This window comes from Nyctereutes procyonoides, unplaced genomic scaffold, assembly GCF_905146905.1.
Source record: "Nyctereutes procyonoides isolate TBG_1078 unplaced genomic scaffold, NYPRO_anot_genome, whole genome shotgun sequence".
NCBI lineage: Eukaryota > Metazoa > Chordata > Mammalia > Carnivora > Canidae > Nyctereutes > Nyctereutes procyonoides.
The window spans coordinates 28,268,007-28,290,915 of NW_026575052.1; the positions used below are offsets into that span (position 1 = coordinate 28,268,007).

At 39.8% G+C, this 22,909-nt stretch overlaps 2 protein-coding genes across 7 annotated transcripts in view; one reads left to right on the forward strand and one right to left on the reverse strand.

Annotated features, from left to right (window-relative positions):
* GFM2 (GTP dependent ribosome recycling factor mitochondrial 2) overlaps positions 1-20,841 on the forward strand; it is a 63,655-nt gene extending 42,814 nt beyond the window's left edge. For 4 of the 6 annotated variants that reach the window (XM_055331440.1, XM_055331439.1, XM_055331441.1 and 1 more), the window contains 6 exons: positions 1,881-1,957; positions 5,326-5,464; positions 10,503-10,682; positions 12,073-12,188; positions 15,830-16,012; positions 16,470-16,783. In XM_055331440.1, the coding sequence (XP_055187415.1) occupies positions 1,881-1,957; positions 5,326-5,464; positions 10,503-10,682; positions 12,073-12,188; positions 15,830-16,012; positions 16,470-16,607 (833 nt within the window). In that variant the 3' untranslated portion in view covers positions 16,608-16,783. Of the gene's footprint in view, positions 1-1,880; positions 1,958-5,325; positions 5,465-10,502; positions 10,683-12,072; positions 12,189-13,076; positions 13,278-15,829; positions 16,013-16,469; positions 16,784-20,392 lie in introns of those variants that run through there. The other 2 variants (XR_008665248.1, XR_008665249.1) reach the window with 2 other exon arrangements.
* HEXB (hexosaminidase subunit beta) overlaps positions 16,869-22,909 on the reverse strand; it is a gene marked incomplete at its 5' end in the record, with an annotated part of 28,794 nt that continues 22,753 nt past the window's right edge. The window contains 7 exons of the mRNA XM_055332646.1: positions 16,869-17,033; positions 17,411-17,515; positions 17,677-17,767; positions 18,568-18,742; positions 19,408-19,480; positions 20,848-20,934; positions 21,548-21,728. Coding sequence (XP_055188621.1) covers positions 16,985-17,033; positions 17,411-17,515; positions 17,677-17,767; positions 18,568-18,742; positions 19,408-19,480; positions 20,848-20,934; positions 21,548-21,728 — 761 coding nt within the window. The remainder of the gene's footprint in view (positions 17,034-17,410; positions 17,516-17,676; positions 17,768-18,567; positions 18,743-19,407; positions 19,481-20,847; positions 20,935-21,547; positions 21,729-22,909) is intronic.

Genomic DNA, 22,909 nt, shown 5'->3' on the forward strand with positions numbered 1-22,909 from the left:
AACAAGTGTAGCAGCAGTTTTCTTGTCACCTTAAAATGCCATGAGGTCAACTAAGTGTAGTCTTGACTTCAGTGGAGGAGGATCAGGCTGCCCATTTACATTAGATCCCCAAACAAGATATCTGAGTTTTTAAAAATATGTTTGAAAGTCACTTCAAACATAATGTGAGCACATGAATTCAAATTGTGGGATTGAGGTTAAGTTATACCGGCCAATTTTAAATTTCCTGCCTCAGCTTTAACTCCTTGAGGAGAAGTTTGGTGTCCAAACTAAGTCTCAGGGCATTAGCTTAGAGGTCCCAAGCCCCACTGGGCAGGGGATGTCCTAGAGTCCTCCTTAGACTTCTTTCAAACAGATCTCCATATTCTTTTTTCTGGCCCTCCATTGTATTTAACCCATAATCGTGTTTTTAGCACTTGACACCCTGTTTTCATCTCAATACACTCCTGAAGGATAGACTTATAAGTGTTTTTGAATGAATTTATTTATAATAAATTTTCTGTGTTTTCATTCCAAAAGCTACAGTGTCATAAGCATTCTTTCTTTCTTTGAAAATCTGAAGATAAGATACTATCTAAAATAATGCCCCTTAACTTTAACGTATATAATACATCTCTTGGAATTCTTGTTAAGTGCAGACTCTGATTCAGTCTGGAACCTGAGATTTGTATTTCTAACAGGCTCCCGGTGATGCCAGTGTTGCTGGTCCTTGGACCCAACTAGAGGATGTCAGGAGTCTAGAAGAGCACAATGCAATAGAAATACAATATCCACTTTAACCTAAAATTGTCTTAGAGCCACATAAAAAAAAAAGTTAAACAGGCAAATTTAATTTTGATAATGTATTTTATTTAACTCAGTATATCAAAAACAGTACCATTTCAACATGTAATCAATATAAAAAATTAATGAGATATTTTACTTTCTTTTCATATTAAGTCTTTGAAATCTAGTGTGTATTTTATACATAGAGCACATGTTAGTTTGTACTGGTAATATCCTAATGAGTCGGCTATTGACTACTACTTGGACAGTGCATGTCTAGAAGTTTGTATTCCTGCTTTATGTCCCTAAAACCACTTTAAATGTGTGGCTGATGAGGTTGGTTCTTTAATCCATTGCTCAACTCTTCAGCCACATTTTATGTCTGTGAAACTTCTAACATCTCTTGTAAAGAGGGACAATACGTTTAACAGTTAGTTGATTGTATTTAAGTGTCATATGACTTCAGAGCCCATATTTAATGTAAATAGTCTTATTTCCTCTTTGGGTGCGATAATTCAGCATAGAGTGATCATATTAGCATTTCTTTCTTCAGTTTAATTTAGTTTCCTTTTGTCAGTTTCTCAATATTGCTTCTGTTTCTGAAGGCATTTTGCTCTTTTGTCAGCTCCTAGATTGATCTATGGTTACTCTCCAAATTAAAACTCTTCAGTGGCTTCCCAGTGTCAATACAGACTCTTCACCTCAGCTTATGAAACCTTACGTGATATGATTCCTGGCACACCTTCACCACCTCATCTGATGCTGCTCCCCCTTTTACCCACTAATATCCAGCTACTCTGGCTATATCTTGTTATTTTTCCTTTAGCAGTACCAGTCCTAGTACAGCCATTTTCTGTGTCTGGTATTCTTTTTCTTCAAGATTTTTTGTGCCCTCATTTAAGTTATCTTGGAGAGGCCTTTTGCAAATCATTCATTCTCAGATAACCTCCTATCACTATCTTACTATCTTCTTTTGTTCTCTATAAAGCATTTATAACCATTTGAATTCTTTTTTTCAAAGTTTGTTTGCTAGTTCATTCTTTCCCCCTTTAATACTTATTTTACATTATCTAAAAAATGAATTGTAGAGATAACAGTTACCGTTTATGCTGTAGATTTGGATTATGCATTGAAATGCCTTCAGCGTGAAGATCCCAGTTTGAAAGTGAAGCTAGATCCTGACTCTGGACAGGTACACATTTTATTAATTAATCCCAGAAATCCTTCAATAATAGCATTTGTGTGTGTGTATGTGTGTGTGTTTAAATGCATAGATCTAAAAGAGTTTGATCTGGGCCTCTGAAAGAAAAAATTTCTCTCATAATACAAATTTCTGATTATAACATTGACTGTCAAGCTGTTAGTTTCTCAATACAATTACTTACACTTCACTTTTGTAAACCACTCTTTATCATTTCAGCTTTCCAGAAGACAACCTTTTGTGAAATTTTGAAATAAGGTTCAGCCCCAAGACAAAGCCTTGAGCCTTTAATGCTAAGGCTTATAGACTCAGCATACTAAAGGGAGGGTGCACAGGTGCTTTTAATGTCACTGTGGGGGAGCAGTGACTGCTTACACCCTAACAGAGTGGGAGGAAGTAAAGCTAAAGTAGGTGGTATGAAGTTTGTGTATGTTATATTACAGTAGAAGGACACATGTTCCATTCTTCATCTTTTAAGAAGGTAGGATAAAGTGTATATAGAATTTTAGAGAAAGTTTCTTTAAAAGATTATACATTTGTCTTTACAGATAAATTGATTTAGTTTATCTGAAAAACAGGGATATTTTATTTCCTAGATGCCAGCTAAATGAGGTAGTGATTTATTAATACTGTAGGATAAAACAAGCAGTTAGAATGAACTTTTTATTTGAAAGAATTTTCATTTAAAAAATGCCAGTATTGGGACACTGGGTTGCTTAGCGGTTGAGTGTCTGCCTTTGGCTCAGGGTGGGATCGAGTCCCACATTGGGCTCCCTGCAGGGAGCCTGCTCTCCCTCTGCCTGTGTCTCTGCCTCTCTCTGTGTGTCTCTCATGAATAAAGAAATAAAAATAATTAAAAAGTTAAAAATGCCAATATATATATTTTTAATAGCAAATAACACACAAGGATACAAAGTACAAAATTAAAGTTTCCCTTTTTTTTTTCATTGTCTTTTACACAGGTAACCACTGAAAATGTGAATAACTTTTCACACTACCAGATGTCTTATGCTGTGTTATAAAGCACAATATATTTTTGCCATATATATTCACATATATATATATATGTATGTATGTATGGGATGTATATACACACACAAATATTCTAACAAGTCATTCTATTTGTATTGTTCTACAACTTATTTTTCACAAATAATCCAATTCTATAACTTTATATTAAAGTACAAAAATTAAAAAAAAATAAAGTACAAAAATTTTACACAAAATAATCCTCTCCTCTTTTTTTTGTTCCTTACATTTATAGTTCTAGTGTAGCAAAAAGATAAAATTAGAACCAGCTAAAGGAAGAGACAAATAGGGCAAAATCTGAGAGGATGCTAAATGTGTATCTTCATTCATCTTCAGGGATGTGTTAACCCTCCCCCCCCCCCTTTTTTTAAGATTTTATTTATTTATTCATGAGAGACAGAAAGAGAGAGAGAGAGGCAGAGACACAGGCAGAGGGAGAAGCAGGCTCCATGCAGGGAGCCGGATGCGGGACTTTATCCCGGGTCTCCAGGATCAGGCCCTGGACTGAAGGCGGCGCTAAACCGCTGGGCCACCCAGGCTGCCCAACCCTTTTTTTAAATTTTTTTTTTAAGTTTTTTTATTTATTTATGATAGTCACAGAGAGAGAGAGAGGCAGAGACACAGGCAGAGGGAGAAGCAGGCTCCATGCACCGGGAGCCCGACGTGGGATTCGATCCCGGGTCTCCAGGATCGCGCCCTGGGCCAAAGACAGGCGCCAAACCGCTGCGCCACCCAGGGATCCCCCAACCCTTTTTTTAGAGTATTGTCAGCCAGGGAGGCTCACCCCAGCCCTGTTCAGAGTTCTTATTAAGGCTTGATTACACACTGCTCATGTGGTTGACCTGTAGTTCCTGTAGTTACTAGTACATCCTCTAAGTTGAGACTATACTACCTTTACTCTCCAGGTTAGAACTGATAGGGGCTGTTCCAAAGCTTACATCATAAATCACATCATTAAACAATCTGGTAGGCATAGCCCCCAGACAAGCAAAGACACTTTTGTCGGGCAGCATCCTGGCCTAGAGATAATGTACCAGTAGCTGAGAGAAAGGACCATATCTCTCTTTGGGTGAGGTTAATTCTATACTACATAGGTGGCATAGGAGTTAGATTGAGCAGCTATGGGTCCCTTGCACTACACTGTTTCTCATACACAAAGATATTCTTAAGGAATAACCATTGTTCTGCAGAAATTTACTAAAAAGCATGTCTTAATTGGTTTTGATACAGATTTGACTTGTTCTAACAAAGGCCCTAAATATAACACTGGTTCAAAGAAGATAAAAGTCAGTTTCTTTGTTGAATAAAGGTCCAAGCTAGCCTGAAAGATTTGACTGCTCACAAAACTGTAAGGTGCCCAGGATGATTGGAAAATGCCAATGTTGTTGGGAATGTTTGGGGAAAAGGTTATACCATCCTCCAGTTAACAAGATGCTGCCCTCATCTGCATTTCTCAAGGCAGTTTCCTGCATCTTTAGTAAGAAAAGGACTTGGGATGCCTGGGTGGCCTGAGCATCTGCCTTTGGCCCAGCGGTGTGATCCTGGGGGTCCTGGAATGGAGTCCCTCATCAAGCCTGCTTCTCCCTCTGCCTACGTCTCTGCTTCTCTCTCTGTCTCTCTCATGAATAAATGAATAAAACCTTTAAAAAAAGAAAAGAAAAGGGCTTTATTATTTCTTTAAAGGGATAAGCCAGAGGTTGCCTGCATCAGTTATACTCATGTCACATTGACTAGAACCAAGTTATATGGTTGGGGAGTATAGTACTAGCTAGATCCTACTTGCCTGATTAAGCTACCATGTAATAAGGACAGAATAGCCTACCAATTCACTTTTTATTTTTTAATTTTTTAAAAAGATTTTGTTTATTCATGAGAGACAGAGAGAGGCAGAGACAGGTAAAGGGAGAAGCAGGCTCCATGCAGGGAGCCTGATGTGGGACTTGATCCCGGATTTCCAGGATCACGCCCTGGGCCGAAGTCGGTGCTAAACTGCTGAGTACCCAGGCTCCCCCCAATTCACTTTTTAATTTTTTTTGTTTCTTTTTTTAACTGAGATTTATGCCCAACATGGGACTTGAACTCACAACTCTGAGATCAAGAGTTGCATGCTCTATTGACTAAGCCAGCCAGGTACCCAGCAATTAATTCCCTTTTAATTGACTTCTTCCACTCAGAAAAGTTACACTGTTTTGAGGAGGAGCCAAGAAAATTTGCAAAGAAACTCAGTTTGTAATTAACAAAAAATAGCATTGATATCATACCTTTATATAGTATTCTATGATAAACATAATTTTTTGATTTTGGTTTTATTTTCTTTCTCTTTTAACCAGACCATCCTATGTGGTATGGGGGAGTTACATATTGAGATTATTCATGACCGAATCAAGAGGGAATATGGACTGGAAACCTATTTAGGGCCTCTCCAGGTAGCATACCGAGAAACCATCCTAAATGTAGTTCATGCCACAGGTAAAAAATAAAATATTTAGACTTTGCTATTTCTCTCTCTCTCTCTCTCTCTCTCTCTCTGTCTGTCTGTCTTTCCAGGATCTGTTTTCTGAAAGCAGGGTTCACATTCACTGGTATCTTGCATCCTTGGGGATAGGTTTTATATGTTTTCTTGTTTTTTTAAGATTTTGTTCTGCTTTGTTTTAACCCAGCTCTCTTCCTTTACCACTCATTACATCAAGCAAATGATAAGCCTCATCAAAGAAGTACGCTTTTCAGTGGTGGTCTTGGGGTAGAATAAGCCCTTGGTGCAGGTGGCTCATGCTAATCCTCAATACCAGAATGAGTATAAGAACTTGAAGTCCCTGTGTTATTTTTACTCTACCACTAGAGTGGAAAATAATATCATCTGTTGCTGGTGATGTTCCTGAGAAAGTACAGTTTTATATTTCTGTCCCAAAATTTAAGAATTCTTGTTTTTTCTGTATATGGTAGTTGCAGTTTGGTTTTCTTAAGCACAGAAACATGACAGTCATACTTGCTCATCCCCCAAGGAGTAAACCTGGATAGATTTCTGGAAAACAAAACAAAACAAAACAAAAAACAATAAAGAAAAGATACTAAGGATAACTAAGAAAAAAAAAGGATAACTAGATGGAAGTCAGTGATTTATTAAAAAAAAAAAGTCTGGGTGATTACTTTTCAGTAAAACTTGAAAAATTAAACAAGCAGAATGTAGGAGCAAATGATCTAAGGATTTCTGTTTTTGGATTTTTTATTTGGAAAAACTAAAATGCTGGAAAAATATAAATCTTTAGTTTTAAAATTTTCTTAGTGTGTACAAGTTGGGGATTAGAGGCAGAGAGAACTTTTTTTTTTAAAAAAGATTTTATTTATTTATTCATGATAGTCACACAGAGAGAGAGAGAGAGAGGCAGAGACATAGGCAGAGGGAGAAGCAGGCTCCATGCAGGGAGCCCGACGTGGGATTCGATCCCGGGTCTCCAGGATCGTGCCCTGGGCCAAAGGTAGGCGCCAAACCGCTGCGCCACCCAGGGACCCCCGAGAACTTTTTTTTTTTAATTTTTTTAATTTGAGTTCAATTTGCCAACATATAGCATAACACCCAGTGTTCATCCCACCAAGTGCCCCCCTCAATGCCCATCACCCAGTCACCCCAACCCCCCGCCCACCTCTGCTTCCACTACCCCTTGTTTATTTCCCAGAGTTAGGTGTCTGTCATGTTTTGTCACCCTCACTGCTATTTTCACTCATTTTTGAGAGCGAATCTTAAGCAGACTCCACGAGCAGCACAAAGTCCGACGCACAGCTTGATCTCATGATTGATTCTGAGATCATGACCTGACCCAAAATCAAGAGTCAGCTCCTTAGCCTACTAAGCCACCTATATGCCCCTAAATAACATCTTTTTAATTAATGTCTGAACTGGTTAGAACGTGATAGAAGTTTCCAGAAGTCAGAAAGGAACCTGGAGCAGGAATCTCAGAAAAGAAGTCTGCACCAAAGCTACTGGCTATTCTGGAGGTATCTGTAGTAGTTATCTCTCACCTAATACTTGAAGGTCACATGATCATGCAAATAATGAACTACTAAGAAAGTCTCCATAAAAGAAGAGGACAAGGAAACTTGTTTATATCTGGGGGCAAGAGTCAAAATTTCTAAGAATTTGTAATCATTGGCTTCTGATAGGGTTTTTAGTCTAAATTCATAAGAACCAGGTTTTGGAAGAAAAACTCTAGAGAAGAATTTAATATAAAGTGCTAATGGAAGGGGCAGCCCGGGTGGCTCAGCGTTTTAGCGCCTCCTCAACCCAGGGCCTGATCCGGGAGACCCGGGATCGAGTCCCACATCAGGCTCCCTGCATGGAGCCTGCTTCTCCCTCTGCCTGTGTCTCTGCCTCTCTCTCTCCCCCTCTGTGTCTGTCATGAATAAATAAATAAAATCTTTAAAAAAAAAAAAGTGCTAATGGAGGGCAGCCTTGTGTGGCTCAGCAGTTTAGCACCACGTTGGCCCAGGGCATGATCCTGTAGACCTGGGATCGAGTCCCGTGTCGGGCTCCCTGCATGGAACCTGCTTCTTTCTCTGCCTGTGTCTCTGCCTCTCTCTCTCTCTCTCTCCTCTCTGTGTCTCTCATAAATAAATAAAATCTTTAAAAAATAATAAAGTGCTAATGGAAAAAACAAACATAGATAAATGTATCTTTAACCCATTCTGCAAAGAAAATCCCACAGATAAAGGAGTATTAATTTACAATTCAAAAAATATTTTAAAATTGTAATATCATGAGAAAAGGCAGTGAGCATAAAAGGAGTAGAAACAGCATCAGTCAGAACAGTTAAGGCTTCTCATATTGGAATTATTGGATGCAGAATATAAAAGAAGGATATTTATTTTTGAAGAAATAAAAGATAAAACCTATTAGGAACAAGAGACCATTGGAATAAGCAATAGAACATTATGGTGTATTAAAAAGAAAGGAAATGCTCAATATTGGTGGGGGCATGTCATAAGCATACAGGAACCAACTTGAAGAGGCTCTACTGGCTATATTTGAATGAACTAGAATAGCATTTAAGTATAATAGGTATAGGCCATTGAGACAAAGTAGGGATTCGTGAGTCCCCTACTAAAAATAGATAAACAAATGGGAAAGAAGAGGGGATTCTTCCTTAGAGTGGAATGCCAACTGCTGACTCTTAGATGCTAAGACAGGAAGGTTGGAGTGGGAAAACAGTCATTTTGTAGTTACTGTGATTGTTTGATATTGGGTATCTTGTTGAGGAGCACCATATCTTTGCATAGTCTTTGAAGTGTCTCCGCACAGAGTGCTTATTAGTTGCAAGGTAAAAAAACCACTAAGTAGATGCTGTAGTAATATGATGATGCATCACTAATGAGGGGCAGGTTGGCATTGTGTACATCCACAAAATTTTTAAAAGTTAAAAGTTACAACAAAAGTTAAAAGACCAAGTTAAATGGACAACCATAGTATTCATTGATAAGACTAAATATTGTGAAGCCACCAAGTTTACCCAAAGAAGTGTATCAGACATGAGTATATATTATAAAACCACAGTGGTTATGATACTAATTAAGCTAGAAACAGACAAATAGGCCATTGGAACACACCAGAAAACCTAGAAGTAGACTACTACATATTTGGAAATTTAATTTATGCCAGAGTGTTATTACAGTCGGCAAAGGATGGATTGACTATTCAATAAATGGGCCTGTGATAATTATCCATATGGAAAGAGATTTAATTAGATTCCTACCCCATGCCATAACCAAAAATCACTTCCAACTGAATCAGAAAACTTAAACGTGGGGCTGCCTGGCTGGCTCAGCCAATAAAGTGTAGGACTCTTGAGTTCAGGATTGTGAATTTGAGCCCCACATCAGGTGTAGAGATTATTTAAGAAATAAAATATTTAAAAAAACCTAAACATGAAAGAAGAATTGCAAATTTTCCTTATATAGCACAAAAGTATAAAGAAAAAGAAATGCTAATATATGAAAAACAGCAAACCCCAAAATTTTATGAAAGGCAGACCTTCAAATTTTGAAAGAAAGTACAGAATTATCTTACTAACCAGGTTAGGGTAGGACTTCCATAACACCAGAAGTTGAAACTATGAACCCATCTATATGCTGCCTACAAGAGGCTCATTTCAGACAGACACCTGCAGATTGAAAGTGAATGGAGGGTCCCAGGTGGCTCAGTCAAGTGTCTGCTTTGGTGCCTTTGGCTCAGGCATGATCCCAAAGTCCTGGGATCAAGCCCTGCATTGGGCTCCCTAGTCAGCGGGGAGCCTGCTTCTCCCTCTGCCCTTCCCACCCGCTTGTTCTCTCTCTCTCTCTCTCTCTCTCTCTCTCTTTCTCTCTCAATAAACAAAAAAACAAAACCTTAAAAAAAAATGTGAAGCAAAAGAAGTTGCAGGGTACATAATAGAATAGTGAATTCAAAACAACAGAGTGAACTGTATTGTTGAGGAATACATGCATATGAGGTATGACTGGAAAATCAGGGATGATTGTATCATGATAGTGGTTGCTTTGGAAGGCTTGTAGGTTTCTGGTAATGGTCTATTTCTCAGTAGTTCTAGGTTTCATAAATATTCCCTTTATTTTTAGCTTATGCATATATTTATATATTTTTAAGTAAAAAAATATTTCATAATATAAAAATAAGCTTAAAAAGGAATTATAAAGAAGAATTGTAGGTTATAATTCTTAGTTTGAATTTGGGCTATGTGTCGTTCTTTTACACGGTCCCTCACGTAAATACAGCATAGTTTTGGTGACAGCTATAGGTTGTTAGCAAATGAGAGATACTTTAAAAAAAAGTCACTAGTTTTGAGAAAAATCATAATGCATAAAACATTACTGGAAGGGGGGACCCCTGGGTGGCTCAGCGGTTTAGCGGCTTGCCTTTGGCTGGGGGCATGATCCTGGAGTCCTGGGATCGAGTCCCGCATCAGGCTCCCTGCATGGAGCCTGCTTCTCCCTCTGCCTGTGTTTCTGTCTCTCTGTCTCTGTCTCTCTCTCTGTGTCTCGTGAATGAATAAATCTTAAACATTACTGGAAGAATATGGAATTTAGCAGTTTGTGGGGTGAGAGGGTTAAAAAAGCCTTTTAATTTTCATTAGATAACCTTTTGTACTCTAAATGTTTTACTGTTAAATAAGTTTTGCAATTAAAAGAATTTCAGTCATGTAAGATATTTCAGAAAGTTTAAATGTGTCATCTGCATATCAGAACTCTGAGATCTTCTACCATAACACATCTTAACACTGAAGTAACATTAATGAGTGATTCATAGCTGGCTTTTAACATTGGTAAAGACGGAATCAAATGCTTTCTTGGTAGAACTTTTTACTCTGACCTGTTCATATTGTATCTAGTGCCACTGTAATGTTTTCTCCCACTTTATCTTCTTTAAGACCTTGTACTTGTTGATGATAATTTTGTGAGTTGTGGCACCTTGATATCTTTTCTGGAACAAATCTGTGAGGTACTATAATCCATTTATTTATAGATACCTTAGATAGAACTTTAGGAGACAAACGACATCTTGTGACTGTAGAACTGGAAGTAAAACCAAATGAAACGTGCTGTGTTACGCCAGTCCTCAAGTATGCTGGATGTGTTAGTGAAGACCTTCCAGAGGCCTCCCAAGAGGCCATTGAAAATGGAATTCACAGTGCGTGCCTCCAAGGTAAGATACTCAAAGAAGAGTAAGCTTTAGTATCACAATCAACCCCTGAGTCGCTCCTAGTATTATAGATTATTTCAGTTTTTCTTTCTAGCGTTGATAGTGTTTTCTTCTTCCCATTATATGTATGTTACACCCTTTCCATTGTCCCACAGTCCTTGGATATTCTGTTCTGGGTGGGGTTTTTTTGGGGTTTTGTTTGATTGTTTTTTCCCCAGTCTTCACTTTGCTTTTCACTTTTAGAGGTTTCTATGGATACAGTTTCTAACTCAGCACTTTGTTCAGCTGTATCCAGTCTACTTAAAGCCCATCAAAAACATTCTTCATTTATTTTACTGTTTTTTATTTCAAGCATTTGTTTTGGTTCTTTCTTAGGACTTCTCTCTTTCTCTGCTTCAATTGCCCATCTCTCTGTTCTGCATGTGGTCTACCTTATTCAAGTCCGTAGTAAATCATGTGACATGATCCTTCCAATATCTTTACCATGTCTGGTTCTGATGTTTGTTCTGTATTCATATTGTGCTTTTGCTTTTTAATATGCCTTGTAATTTTTTCTTGGTGGCCAGAAATGATGTACTGTTTAAAAGGAACTGCTGTAAACACACCTTTAGTAATGTGGAGGTTGGTGTGGGGGAAGGGAAGCATTCTCTCATCCTAGGATTAGGACTCAGTCTTAACAGTGAGCCCATGCCTCAGGACTGGGAACTGCACGTGTTTCCCCCAACCCCACGCCCCCACCCCTACCCTGGTTGGATAGGATGGCTAGGATGGCTAGGGTAGACTGGAGTTTGGTACTTCGCCCAAGTCAGTTAGGTCCTGCTGATGCCCCTGCTGGTTAGGCTCTAGTTAACTAGTTCCTGACAGCAAGCCTTTGTAAGAACAGAGTGCTCTGGAGTATTTTAGTGATTTCCTTTCCCTTCTGTCGGCAGCATAAGGAGCTTTTTCTCTGACACTTTTGGTAAGAATCTGCTTGAGCTCCTGGAGGTAAATCTCACTGAGTTGTGGGGGTCCCCCTTATGATTTATGACTGGGTACCCCTGGAGTTTTTAACTCCTAAACTTGTCCACACTGAGCTTCCAGCAGTTCATCAATTATAGTTGAGGTTTTCCTACCCTGGCAGTGGTTCCTGGGCTAGTGAGCCTCTACTCCAGGAAGCTGTGACTTCTGTGTTTACTTGCCTCTCGAGTTTTTTGGGGCAGTGCTTTTGTCCTTTGTCATCTCTCTTATGGATTCCAGGAGAGTTGATTTTTCAGTCTGTTCTGCTTCTTTCTTGCTGGAACAGAGTAACAACTTCTGAACTGCCTATGTGAACTGGAAACCAGAAGTCCCCTCCCTGTCTTTACTCCTCTTTGCATACTGAGTGCTAACCCAGTTGTTTTTTCCCCTTGCCTAGGACCGTTGCTTGGATCCCCAATTCAAGATGTGGCAATTACTTTACATTCCCTGATAATCCATCCTGGTACCTCCACAACTATGATTTCCGCCTGTGTCTCAAGATGTGTACAAAAGGTATAGAACTGTCCTGTGTTATCCTTTTTGCTTTACGGTGACTCTCCTGACAGCGGTGCACCATTGCTCCACAGGCAGCTGTGCTTCCTCATGGCCTTAAACTTGTATTGTTGCCTTTCGAGCCTTAGAGTCAATAAGAGTTTTTTTTACCTTAGAGAGTCTTTGATTTCTTAATCACCAGGGTTATTTTTGAAAGAGGACCTAGGAAATTACTCTTTAACATCATGGCCAGGAAATATCTTCTGATTTTGACAAAGAGGCAGGTTTCCTTAACTGGCATTTCTGGTTTCCCCATCCCAGACACACAGGTGTTAGAGGTAAGCTTGGTGGTTGGAGTAGGGGACGTTTTGGGGGTCACCCGGGCCCAAGATGAACTATAATCTAAAGGACATTAAAGATGTAATGTTGGTTCCAATTCTGGAGTTCCTGTTTGAGTAAGATTACCTTAGTCAAGGATCATTGAAATCAGAGAAGTCTCATTGAAAAAAAAAAAAAAGATTCAGGATAAGCACCTAACCTTATAAAAGTATCAAGCAATCTGGTCTTCTTGGAATGGTTACCTCCCTACATGTCCTTGAGCATCTTGCCTCAGTAAGCTACCAGAGCTGAATTAAGCTAAATGGTGACTCCATGCATTCCTCTCAGAGTGGGAAGACTATAGTTTTGTAGGTGACTGATGTGCATTAAAACACTTGCTTTTTAAAACAATTTTCTAAAATTTTAGACTGTGTTTGAGACTTCATTTTCTACAGCTCATTTGAATCCACAATTATAAAAAGTTGATGTAAATACCCTAAGTCCCTGACCTAGGAAGGTGGAATTTATTTATTTATTTATTTATTTATTTATTTAGGTGGAATTTAATGTCTTTCTCTCTCTTTTTTAAAGATCTTATTTTTTTTATTTGAGAGAGAATGCAAGAATGAGCAAGGGGGAGGAACAGAGGCAGAGGGAGAAGCCGACTCCCCGCTGAGCAGGGAGCCCAGTGTGGGACTTGATTACAGAACCCTGGGATCATGACCTGAGCTGAAGGCAGACGCTTCACTAACTGACCCACCAAGGTGCCCCTTAATGTCTCTGTGTGTTCAGGTGCGTAGTATTTTTTTTTTTTTTTAAGATTTTTGTTTATTTATTCACAAGAGACACAGAGAGGGGCAGAGACATAGCAGAGGGAGAAGCAGGCTCCGTGCAGGGAGCCTGACGTTGGACTCGATCCCAGGACCCCAGGGTCACGCCCTGAGCCAAAGGCAAACGGTTAACTGATGAGCCACCCAGGCGTTCCCATTCTCCCCCCGCCCCACACCCCTTTTATTTTAAAGTAGGCTCTGTCCCCAGTGTGGAGATCAAGTTCTGAGCTGAGTACCAGAGTCTGACATTTAATTGACTGAGCCACCCAGGCACCCCTCAAGTCCATACTTCCTAAAATTTTTTTATTTAAAAAAACTGTACATTCTAAAAGCATTATTTAAATATTGTTTGCTTGGGAGCACCTGGTGGCTCAGTCGGTTGAGTGTCTGCCTTTGGTTCAGGTCATGATCTCAGGGTGCTGAGATCAAGCCCCGTATCGGGCTCCCTGCTCATCAGGGAGTCTGCTGCTCTCTCCCTCTCCCTCTGCCCCTTCCCACTGCTTGTTCTTTCTTTCTCAAATAAATCTTTATTTTTTTTTAATTTTTATTTATTTTTGATAGTCACACAGAGAGAGAGAGAGAGGCAGAGACACAGGCAGAGGGAGAAAGCAGGCTCCATGCACCGGGAGCCCGACGTGGGATTCGATCCCGGGTCTCCAGGATTGCGCCCTGGGCCAAAGGCAGGCGCTAAACCGCTGCGCCACCCAGGGATCCCTGGAATACAGGAGGAACTAGTAGGGAGGAGACAGTCCGGGACAGAGAAGGGCCTGGGTCTGAACGAGTTTATTGGCAATGGGAATGGAAATCTTACAGCTACTTGGGGAAAGGAAAGTCAGAGATGCACGTCCAGGTGAACTGAAGATTATGAAGTCATCCACAGAGTAGGAAAGCACACAGTAATGTTTGTGAAAGGAAATGATGAGGTCATCTTGGGTTGCTCTGTGATATTTGGACACTGTCGCAAAGCAGGCCAGTGGTGTAAAGGCCGGAGCACTCAGACCGTAGTCTGTGGAGTATAAAGGTTTTTGAGGAAGCTACATAGATGTTTTTGAAACTTAAAAGTATGGTTTTGCCAAGAGAAAGAATGTGAAGAGGCAGCTGAGGACAGATGCTGTGTATCTTAGTAACACAGCATTCAGTCCTTTCCTTGTTGCAGCGCTTTTCCTTTTAATTCTTACCTTGTTCCACTCCGTTTTGTGCCAAAAGATATTACGTGAAGTGGCAACAAAGCTCTGGATAAGAATTGCAAAAAGAGAGGATTTATAGTTGTTTGCTGATTGATGGTCATTATTTTTTAGTAATATTTTCATTCAAGGACTGTTAGATGTATTTTCTATAGTCGAGCCCTTTCAGTTGGCTAGAGTTTAAAGCTATGAAGAACTGAACTGATTGTTTTACTATGTGTATGTGTTTTGAAATTTTGATAGAGAATATATTCTTGGTTTTACTCATGCGTCCCATTTTTTTAAAAAAAGATTTTATTTATTTATTCATGAGAGACAGAGAGAGGCAGAGACCCAGGCAGAGGGAGAAGCAGGCTCCATGCAGGGAGCCTGATGTGGGACTTGATCCCGTGTCTCCAGGATCACACCCTGGGCTGAAGGCAGACGCTAAACTGCTGAGCCACCCGGACTGCCCATGTGTCCCATTTTTAATGGTTGGGTGAAGGGCAGGAAAGGAGGTGGTGACAAATCAGGGACGAAAGGGTTCAAGGCCCCAGAACCTTTACTTAACAATACAGGCAGTGATCATGCCCCCCTCTAAGGCCTTAGTATTAAGAAGTAAGGGGTGGGTGGTAGAGTGGGAACAGAACGATGAACAGCTAACTGTAAAGGTGAGGGCACATTCTAGAGCCCCAGCTCCCGTATTTAGTTGCCATTGCTTAGTCTCAGTTTATAACATCCCACCTAATAACCAGAGGCTTAGAATTTATAGGAAATGGTTTTGTTACTGTTGAACTCTTGGCAGGCTCCAGCAGTAAGGCAGCTTTTAAAATCAGACCCACTGGTACTTACGGTCTTTGCACTGTCCTCCAAAACCCATTACCCAGTTTGTCTGATGTAGCGATAGTCTGAGAGACTGTGTCTCCTGGGGACCCTAGTGCCTTCATTTTATCTAGTAACTACTTGCCCTGTGTGCCTCAGTGGCTTTTTTCAGTTTATACATTATTTATGTGCTTTTTCTTCTTGCCTTTTGTTGAGAATGTTTGTGTAGTACATTTCTTGATTTGCCCTGACACAGACTATGAGTGGAAAGGGAAAACCATTTTCTTTCATTTTATCTCTGGCCATGTGTTCATAGGTGCTCCATATAACCAAGCTTTACTACGCACCCCCTGGCCATGTACCTGGTTTATTATCTTTGTAGACAGTGAAAGCAGGCTTATTATGTCTCATTGCTAGAGCTCTAGGCTTACAAGGACAGGCAAAATTTGTGTTCAAGTGGTTATGAATCTAATGGGAATTTGATTTCTAATTTTAGGAAGGGAGTTTAACACTCTATTAACTTCTTTAGGCTCTGAAGAAAGCTGATAAGCAAGTGTTAGAGCCCCTGATGAATCTCGAGGTGACGGTGCCTGGAGATTACCTCAGCCCTGTGCTAGCAGATCTGGCACAAAGAAGAGGGACCATTCAGGAAATCCAGACTCGTCAGGAAAATAAAATTGTTATTGGATTTGTGCCTTTAGCAGAAATTATGGTAGGTACTCAATGACTGTGAAGTATATATTCTTTTTAATACTGGGGACATTTATGCTGAAAAGTAGACAGTCAAAAAAAAAAAAAGTAGACAGTCGGGGCTTTAATTTATAGGAAGCAGGTTAGTTAGGTCTTTGGATTTAAATCGTTAAGGAAATCCAAGGGGTAACATCAGCTTGGTGGGATCATTTCCATTCTCCTCAAAGATTGAGCTATGCCATATCAAATTGTGGCGCCAGCCTAAATGGCCATTTTTCCCCCTTCCCAGCACTTACCTTATGGAGTGTGGAGACCAGGGAATACACCTGAAGCTTACCCACACTAGATACCTGCCCTCCACAGTATCTCCCTATCAAATAGTTCCTGCCACAGTGGTTAAGTCACATGAGTAACATCATCACCTTTCCCTCTTCCTGCTGGTTAAATTTGACAACAGTCTTAAATTTTATTTTGATTAGGGTTATTCAACTGTGCTTCGAACGCTTACATCGGGCTCAGCTACTTTTGCCTTAGAACTATCTAATTATCAAGCTATGAATCCTCAAGACCAATCTATACTGCTCAGCCGGCGAAGTGGCTTGACCCAAGTGCTTTAGGTCTTAGGTGCTCTCGAGTGTCTCCCCAACCTACTGCATTTTCTTAAGAATTTTTATTGTTTTACTAAACTGACAGGGGCACTGGAGCTGCACATTCTGCTCTGTATAATAAACTTGGATGTTGAAAGTTGTGTACATGAACTATATTATGTATCTATAAAGTTATCACTATGGAATATGTTCAGTGTCACCACGATATTTTTTTTGAGCTTCTTTAACAAGATGCCAGTCTTCTATATGTAATATATAATGAGATAGAGGTTCAATCTTTAAAAAGATATTTTATTTGAAAACTATACGAAATTTTAATTTCCATGATTTCATAATCAAGTTGATTGTAGCGTTTTCTTTGTTTAGGCTCATTTTTTGTTTTGTATTCAGTGGTTACAATATCCAGTATAAAGAGGTTCTGCAGCTATTCCCCGGCTAGAACAGATAAAGTATGAATTAGAGAGGTTTTAGATTGATGTTATAGTTTAAATCAGAATCACTAGCTGTAGCATTCATTAATGAAAAAAGACTGTTAAAGTGGTCAAGATGGAATTAAAAGTTACACCAAGGTCAATATCAGGGCACTTAGGTTATGATAGGGTTGTGGCACCAAGCCCCTCATCAGGCTCCCTGCTTCTCCCTTGCTCTTTCTCAAATCAAATATCTCTTTTCCATATAGGAATAATTCCGTTTCCTACAGAAATTACTGATTAATTATAAACTGGAAACTGTTAGAAGCTATACATTTCTGTTTATAGAGGGAAAAAAAAAATCACCCTGGACTTCGTGTCCTTGCTTTGAAAAGGTCTTACCTGACCATTCTGCAGCGGTGAACTGTCAGTCTCTTGTAGGCATCCTCTAGGTCTTTGACATCGCTGTGACTCCACAGTCTCTCACCAACAGCACTTGCCCGGGGCCTGAAAGGTAAACCAACATGTCCACCAAAGCAATTTAAATGCATGTTTTCTTAAGTATCTAAAGTATATGCTTGGGGATATTTCTAGTGCTTCCCCACTTGGAGAAGAAGAAATAAGGCACTTTAATTTTTAATTCACACATTACCACTTAAATTCCATACCATAATCTTGGAGTGAGGTTAGTTGCATCCACATATTCTCCCCACAGACAAGCTTCTCCACCCATGACAAGTTTTTTCTGTTCTGGAGAACCTACATTAAAATCATTGAATTGATATGAAGTAAGCTGCTCAAAGCTTTTACACAGAGGCAATAACTGGTTTCTCATTTCTACCTTTATTGTAGGCCAACACTTCTGGGGTCCACAGAACTGTGGGAGGTATTCATGGTTTTTCACACAAAAAGGGTAGAAAACTTTATCCCCACAGTGCTTGTTAGCATATTTTTACTTTATTTCAATTTTATGAAAACTTCATCGGGTACTTGTGACAATTAACTCCTGTGATGCACCTTCTGATTCTCAGAAAATACCTTCTGCAGAAAGGTCAATTCCTAACAGACCTACAGTTTTGAAGTATTTTTTAACACTAAAATCCTTCTTCTTGAAGGAAATTTTGTGAAATCTGGTGTAGAAAGCTGGACAAAGTAGAGCTGGTCTTAAGGACAGGGATCTGAGAGCCTAAGGCTCCACCACTCTGTTCCTCTTACTGTCGCCTCCCCGAAGGATGCCTAGCTCCTCAGGATCCAAAAACGACAGAGCCTGAAACCCATGGAAGTAGACTATAGCCTTCCTTCAGTGTCTTAGAGTGGAAAGGCCCATTGAAGGAGATACAAGGTTAATGCAATCCAGAGTCTTTGAACTGTAGGGTGAGTAACAATGCTCATTGGTGGAAACAGATACTTTTACAAGGTTTAAAATGAACAGGGCCTTCTCTTTTTCTTAAGAAATCAAGAATCAAACATAAAAGTGAGGATAGTGAGTTGGTAATATCCTAGTGGTAAATTAAGGAAGAAAACTAGCCAATCAACGTAATGATGGGTATGTCACTTACCACTAAAATCAAGAGGGTCCACTTTATAGTAACCTTTCCAGTCTTGTCCATAACTAATCCAGTCTAAGTACCAAGGAGCAGAAAGGATGACAGGGAAGCCAGCGGCTGTGACTTGAGCTTGTTCCTCACTATACGATTGAAGTTTCCATACTTGAACAATCGTGCCTGGCTGAAGCTATTAAAGTTACAAAGGATATGTACAATTAGGGCCAACAATTACAAATGAAAGTTGAAGCCATCGTAGTTATTAGGAAAGTAACCACCTAAGATTCTTGAAAAAAAAAAAATTTCCCCTTGAGTTAGTACTAAATACAATGGTTGTAGGGCCTTGAAATTAGAAGTTTCATCAACCCTAAGGTTGGAGATTTCACCTCTGCCTATACAGGATGCCAGTTAGGTATAATGGACTAAGGCTTTCTTCCCATCTGTACACTACTGTTATCCTTACTTGGAAGACGTCGCTAACCCTTCTCTAAGGGTAATACTAGTAACTAGATTTGAAACGGTCAGTTACCCAAAGGAAAGTAAAAAGTGTTTGTTGACAATTTAAAACTACCTTTGTAGCTATAAAGACTCCTTCATTCTTGTTTGTTCTGCCCTTGTGAGAAAAGAATTTACTTCAAAGTACTCTGATTTGTGACATAATGTGATGGTGGGGGGAGGAACGTGGGAGAGGGTGGAAGGGAGAGATGGAAAGGTGGCACTAATCTCAGTCTACAGAAAGTTTAAAAGGTAAGCCAACTTCCCTGTAATGTTGAGGACAACTTTGATTGCTTCCTTCCAAGATGTTAATAAGTCTCTCTTATTATCAGAATCAAAAGCAGTCTTCATACTTCTCACCTTCACATGATCATCAAAAACTTCTTGCCAGACTATGGCTCCCTTGTTTACAGTTGAAGCAATATCCAAAACCCTACCGTTGGGGGGGAAAAAAGTTATTTCAGAGCACATGCTTAACAACGTTTAAAGTTTTCTGTAAAGGATTGTCATGTTGGCAGGCCTTTCATTGCAGCACAGCTTTATAGCAGAACCTGAAGTTGGGGTTCCTTCTTTCAAGCACATGGCGCAGAATGTCACACAGCAGAGGACTTAAAAGTCATGTGCTGAAGGAATGGGCCAATAATTAGCACGTCCCAAAGTGGGGAAGACATGGCAACTCACAGCGTAGTATATAAACCACAATCTCTGGTAATTTCATGGCTATCTTAGAAGAAACTGATTTAGCCTGTGATGTCAACTATGTAACATTCAACGATTGCTGACAATCCAAAAATACTTCCTGGTATTTAGACAATGCCAATTATTCTGCAGGATTAGAAAATTAGAATGTACCCCACACAAAAAACAAAACAGGAAAAGGCTGGAATCTGAGCTGCCTTGATTCAAGAGTTGGCAAACGATAGCCCACAGCCTGATTTTGTATGGCTTATCAGCGAGGAATGGTTTTCACACTTGTAAATATTGTTTAAAAAACAAGAATGGAGGGATCCCTGGGTGGTGCAGTGGTTTGGCGCCTGCCTTTGGCCCAGGGCGTGATCCTGGAGACCTGGGATCGAATCCCACGTCGGGCTCCCGGTGCATGGAGCCTGCGTCTCTGCCTCTCTCTCTCTCTCTCTCTCTCTCTCTCTCTCTCTCTCTGTGTGTGTGACTATCATAAATAAGAAAATTTTTTTAAAAAATTAAAAAAAAAAAAACAAGAATGGGGCCCACGAAGCCTAAAAAAGATTTTACTCTCTGGGCCTTTAACGAAAAAGCTTACTGATCTATATCTAGAGCAGTGCCCAGTTTTGGCAATGATCAAGACATCCTATCTCACGCTTTCCAGCATGGGAGCCAGTAGCCTCATCCAGCTGTTGAACACGTGAAATGTGGCTGATCTAACTCCCTGAATTATAGCCCCATGCGGCTGCGCCTATCCTACTGGACATCACAGGAAGTAAAAGAAATGTTCCTGGAGTTGACCAAAGGGAACGAATTCCACAGGTTGGACGGTAATAAAGACTTCCGAGGGAAGCCAGGGCTTCACACTGAAATCTCTGAGCAGCTGAGTGCTACCCTCCGACACTTCCTGCAAGCCTTAGTCATCATTGCATTGCTTCAAAGAAAGCCATGGATACTATTTTCTTTTGATGATTTTTCACTGACACTGTGTATAACAAAGTATAACAGTATCTACACTTGGACAAGGAGTGGAGAGAAAATGAAACAAGCACTACATAGTTAAAAGTTTTACAAAAGGCACAGATCAAATAAAATAGAAGTTGGCTAACAAAAACTTACTTCTGAACATAGAAAGATTCTAGTTTTTTATAATCTCCACCAAAGCCTTTCCACTTCATGAAATCTCTGATTTCTGGATTGGACTCCCTTCAACAAAAACAGTGATTAAAATTGCATTAGAATTTGATAAACCCAGTCTCTGTCAAGCAGCACACATCCCTACCTTTATTTGTGCAAATTTAAAACTTAAAGTTTTGAGCCTAAAAACTTTATTATGAGGGATGCCTGAGTGGCTCAGTTGGTTAAGCATCTGCCTTCCACTCAGGTCTAGATCTCAGGGTCCTGGGATCGAGTTCCACATTGGGCTCCTTGCTCACAGGGAACCTGCTTCTCCCTCTCTTCCCCGCTCACGCTCGCTTTCTCAAATCAATAATCTTAAAAGAGAATAATTTCTTTATGGGTTATCCTAGTTTGCTATTTCATGCCTCTCTTCTCCATCTAAGGCTATTGGCAAAGAGCATTTTTACTTGAAAAAATTCTCCCCCACTTAATCATTGCCCTTCACTGTAGTCTTCAATCTCCACTGTCTCTCACATCTTGATTCTCCTTCCTAAAAGCTTGTACTCTCGAGTTATCTTACTAACTTAAAACCTTGCAAGCAGAGATCTTTCCCCACATCTTCCCTTTTCATGTGGAGACCTCAAATACCCACTTCAAATGCAATGGTTAAAAAAATAAGGATTTTAAAGAACTGTCATACCAACATTTAAATTCCACTTCGTCTCCTCCCAAGTGAATGAACTGATCTGGAAACACTGCACTAACTTCTTTGAAAAGCTGAGACAGGAAGGAGTAAGTTGAATTCAGAATAGGGTTTATGGGTCCAAAGGTCTCAGACTGCTTATGTCCATTGTAACATGGAGTCAGGAGGTTTTTCTGACCTAGAAGAAGTAGTATTTTAATCACGAAGACAAGGCTTTGCACATGATTATACTATTTTTAAGCTGTGAGTTTATACAGAAAAAAATAAGCACATTTACTAGGAATTACCTTGGTAAATTCCTCCAAGTAAGATGATGGAACTGATTCTTGAGTTCTATCCCCTGTGCCTGTTTCCTTTTCCATCATTCTATCTACTTCAAATATCTCAAATATTAATAACTCCCAAATCTCCAGCTCACCCAAACCCTTTTTCTTGAGCTTCAATCTGTATTTCAGATTCCCTGCTCGACACTCTTTATTTTTTATTTTTAAATTTATCTATTTTTTTTTGACACTTTTAGATATTCCAGCTGCACTTCAAATCCCATCTAACAAAAGCTAAATTCTCTGTTGAGTAAGTTCCTAGGGTAGCTGCTCCTGCTCCTTCCCTGGAACTTTCTGTCCTTCTCCACACAGCTGGTCAGTTGCCAAGTTCCATGGACCACACACCCAGAATGTCTCAGTTCCGTACATTATTTTTCATTCCCATTATCGCCATTCTGGTCTAGGACTTCCAAGTTCTTTCTACTTCCAGTCTATAACCTCTTCCTCGCATAGGTTTCCCCGGAGTGTGGTTCCCATCATGTGATGATTCTCCTCTAACTTTCACTTGTTTCCATGTGTCCTGATGGAGCCCACCTTCCTCACCCAAGGCCCCCCTCCCTCTACATGTATTTCATCAGATTCATCTCCCATGTCTGCCCTCCGTATTATCTGAATGAATATAAAGCTAGCATTTATAATTGTTATTTAATCCTCAACAAAATTACATGACAGTTACATTTTAGATATGGGGAAACTGAGATGGGACATTCTTTAACATGCTCAGGGCCATTCAGGTTATAAAAGACAGAAACAGGATTTAAAGCCAGGTTCTGTGGCTCCAGTGCCAGTTCCTAACCACCCTCTAGTGCTTACTATTTGCTGCGCTTACACTCCAACTTCTGCCTTTCCTCATGATATTCCCTTTACCAGAAACATAAATGTATTTTTTAATCCCTCAAAAGCATTTTAAGTGTCCTTCTCATCTCACTCCAACTTCTGCCTTTCCTCATGATATTCCCTTTACCAGAAACATAAATGTATTTTTTTAATCCCTCAAAAGCATTTTAAGTGTCCTTCTCATCCATGAAACCATTTC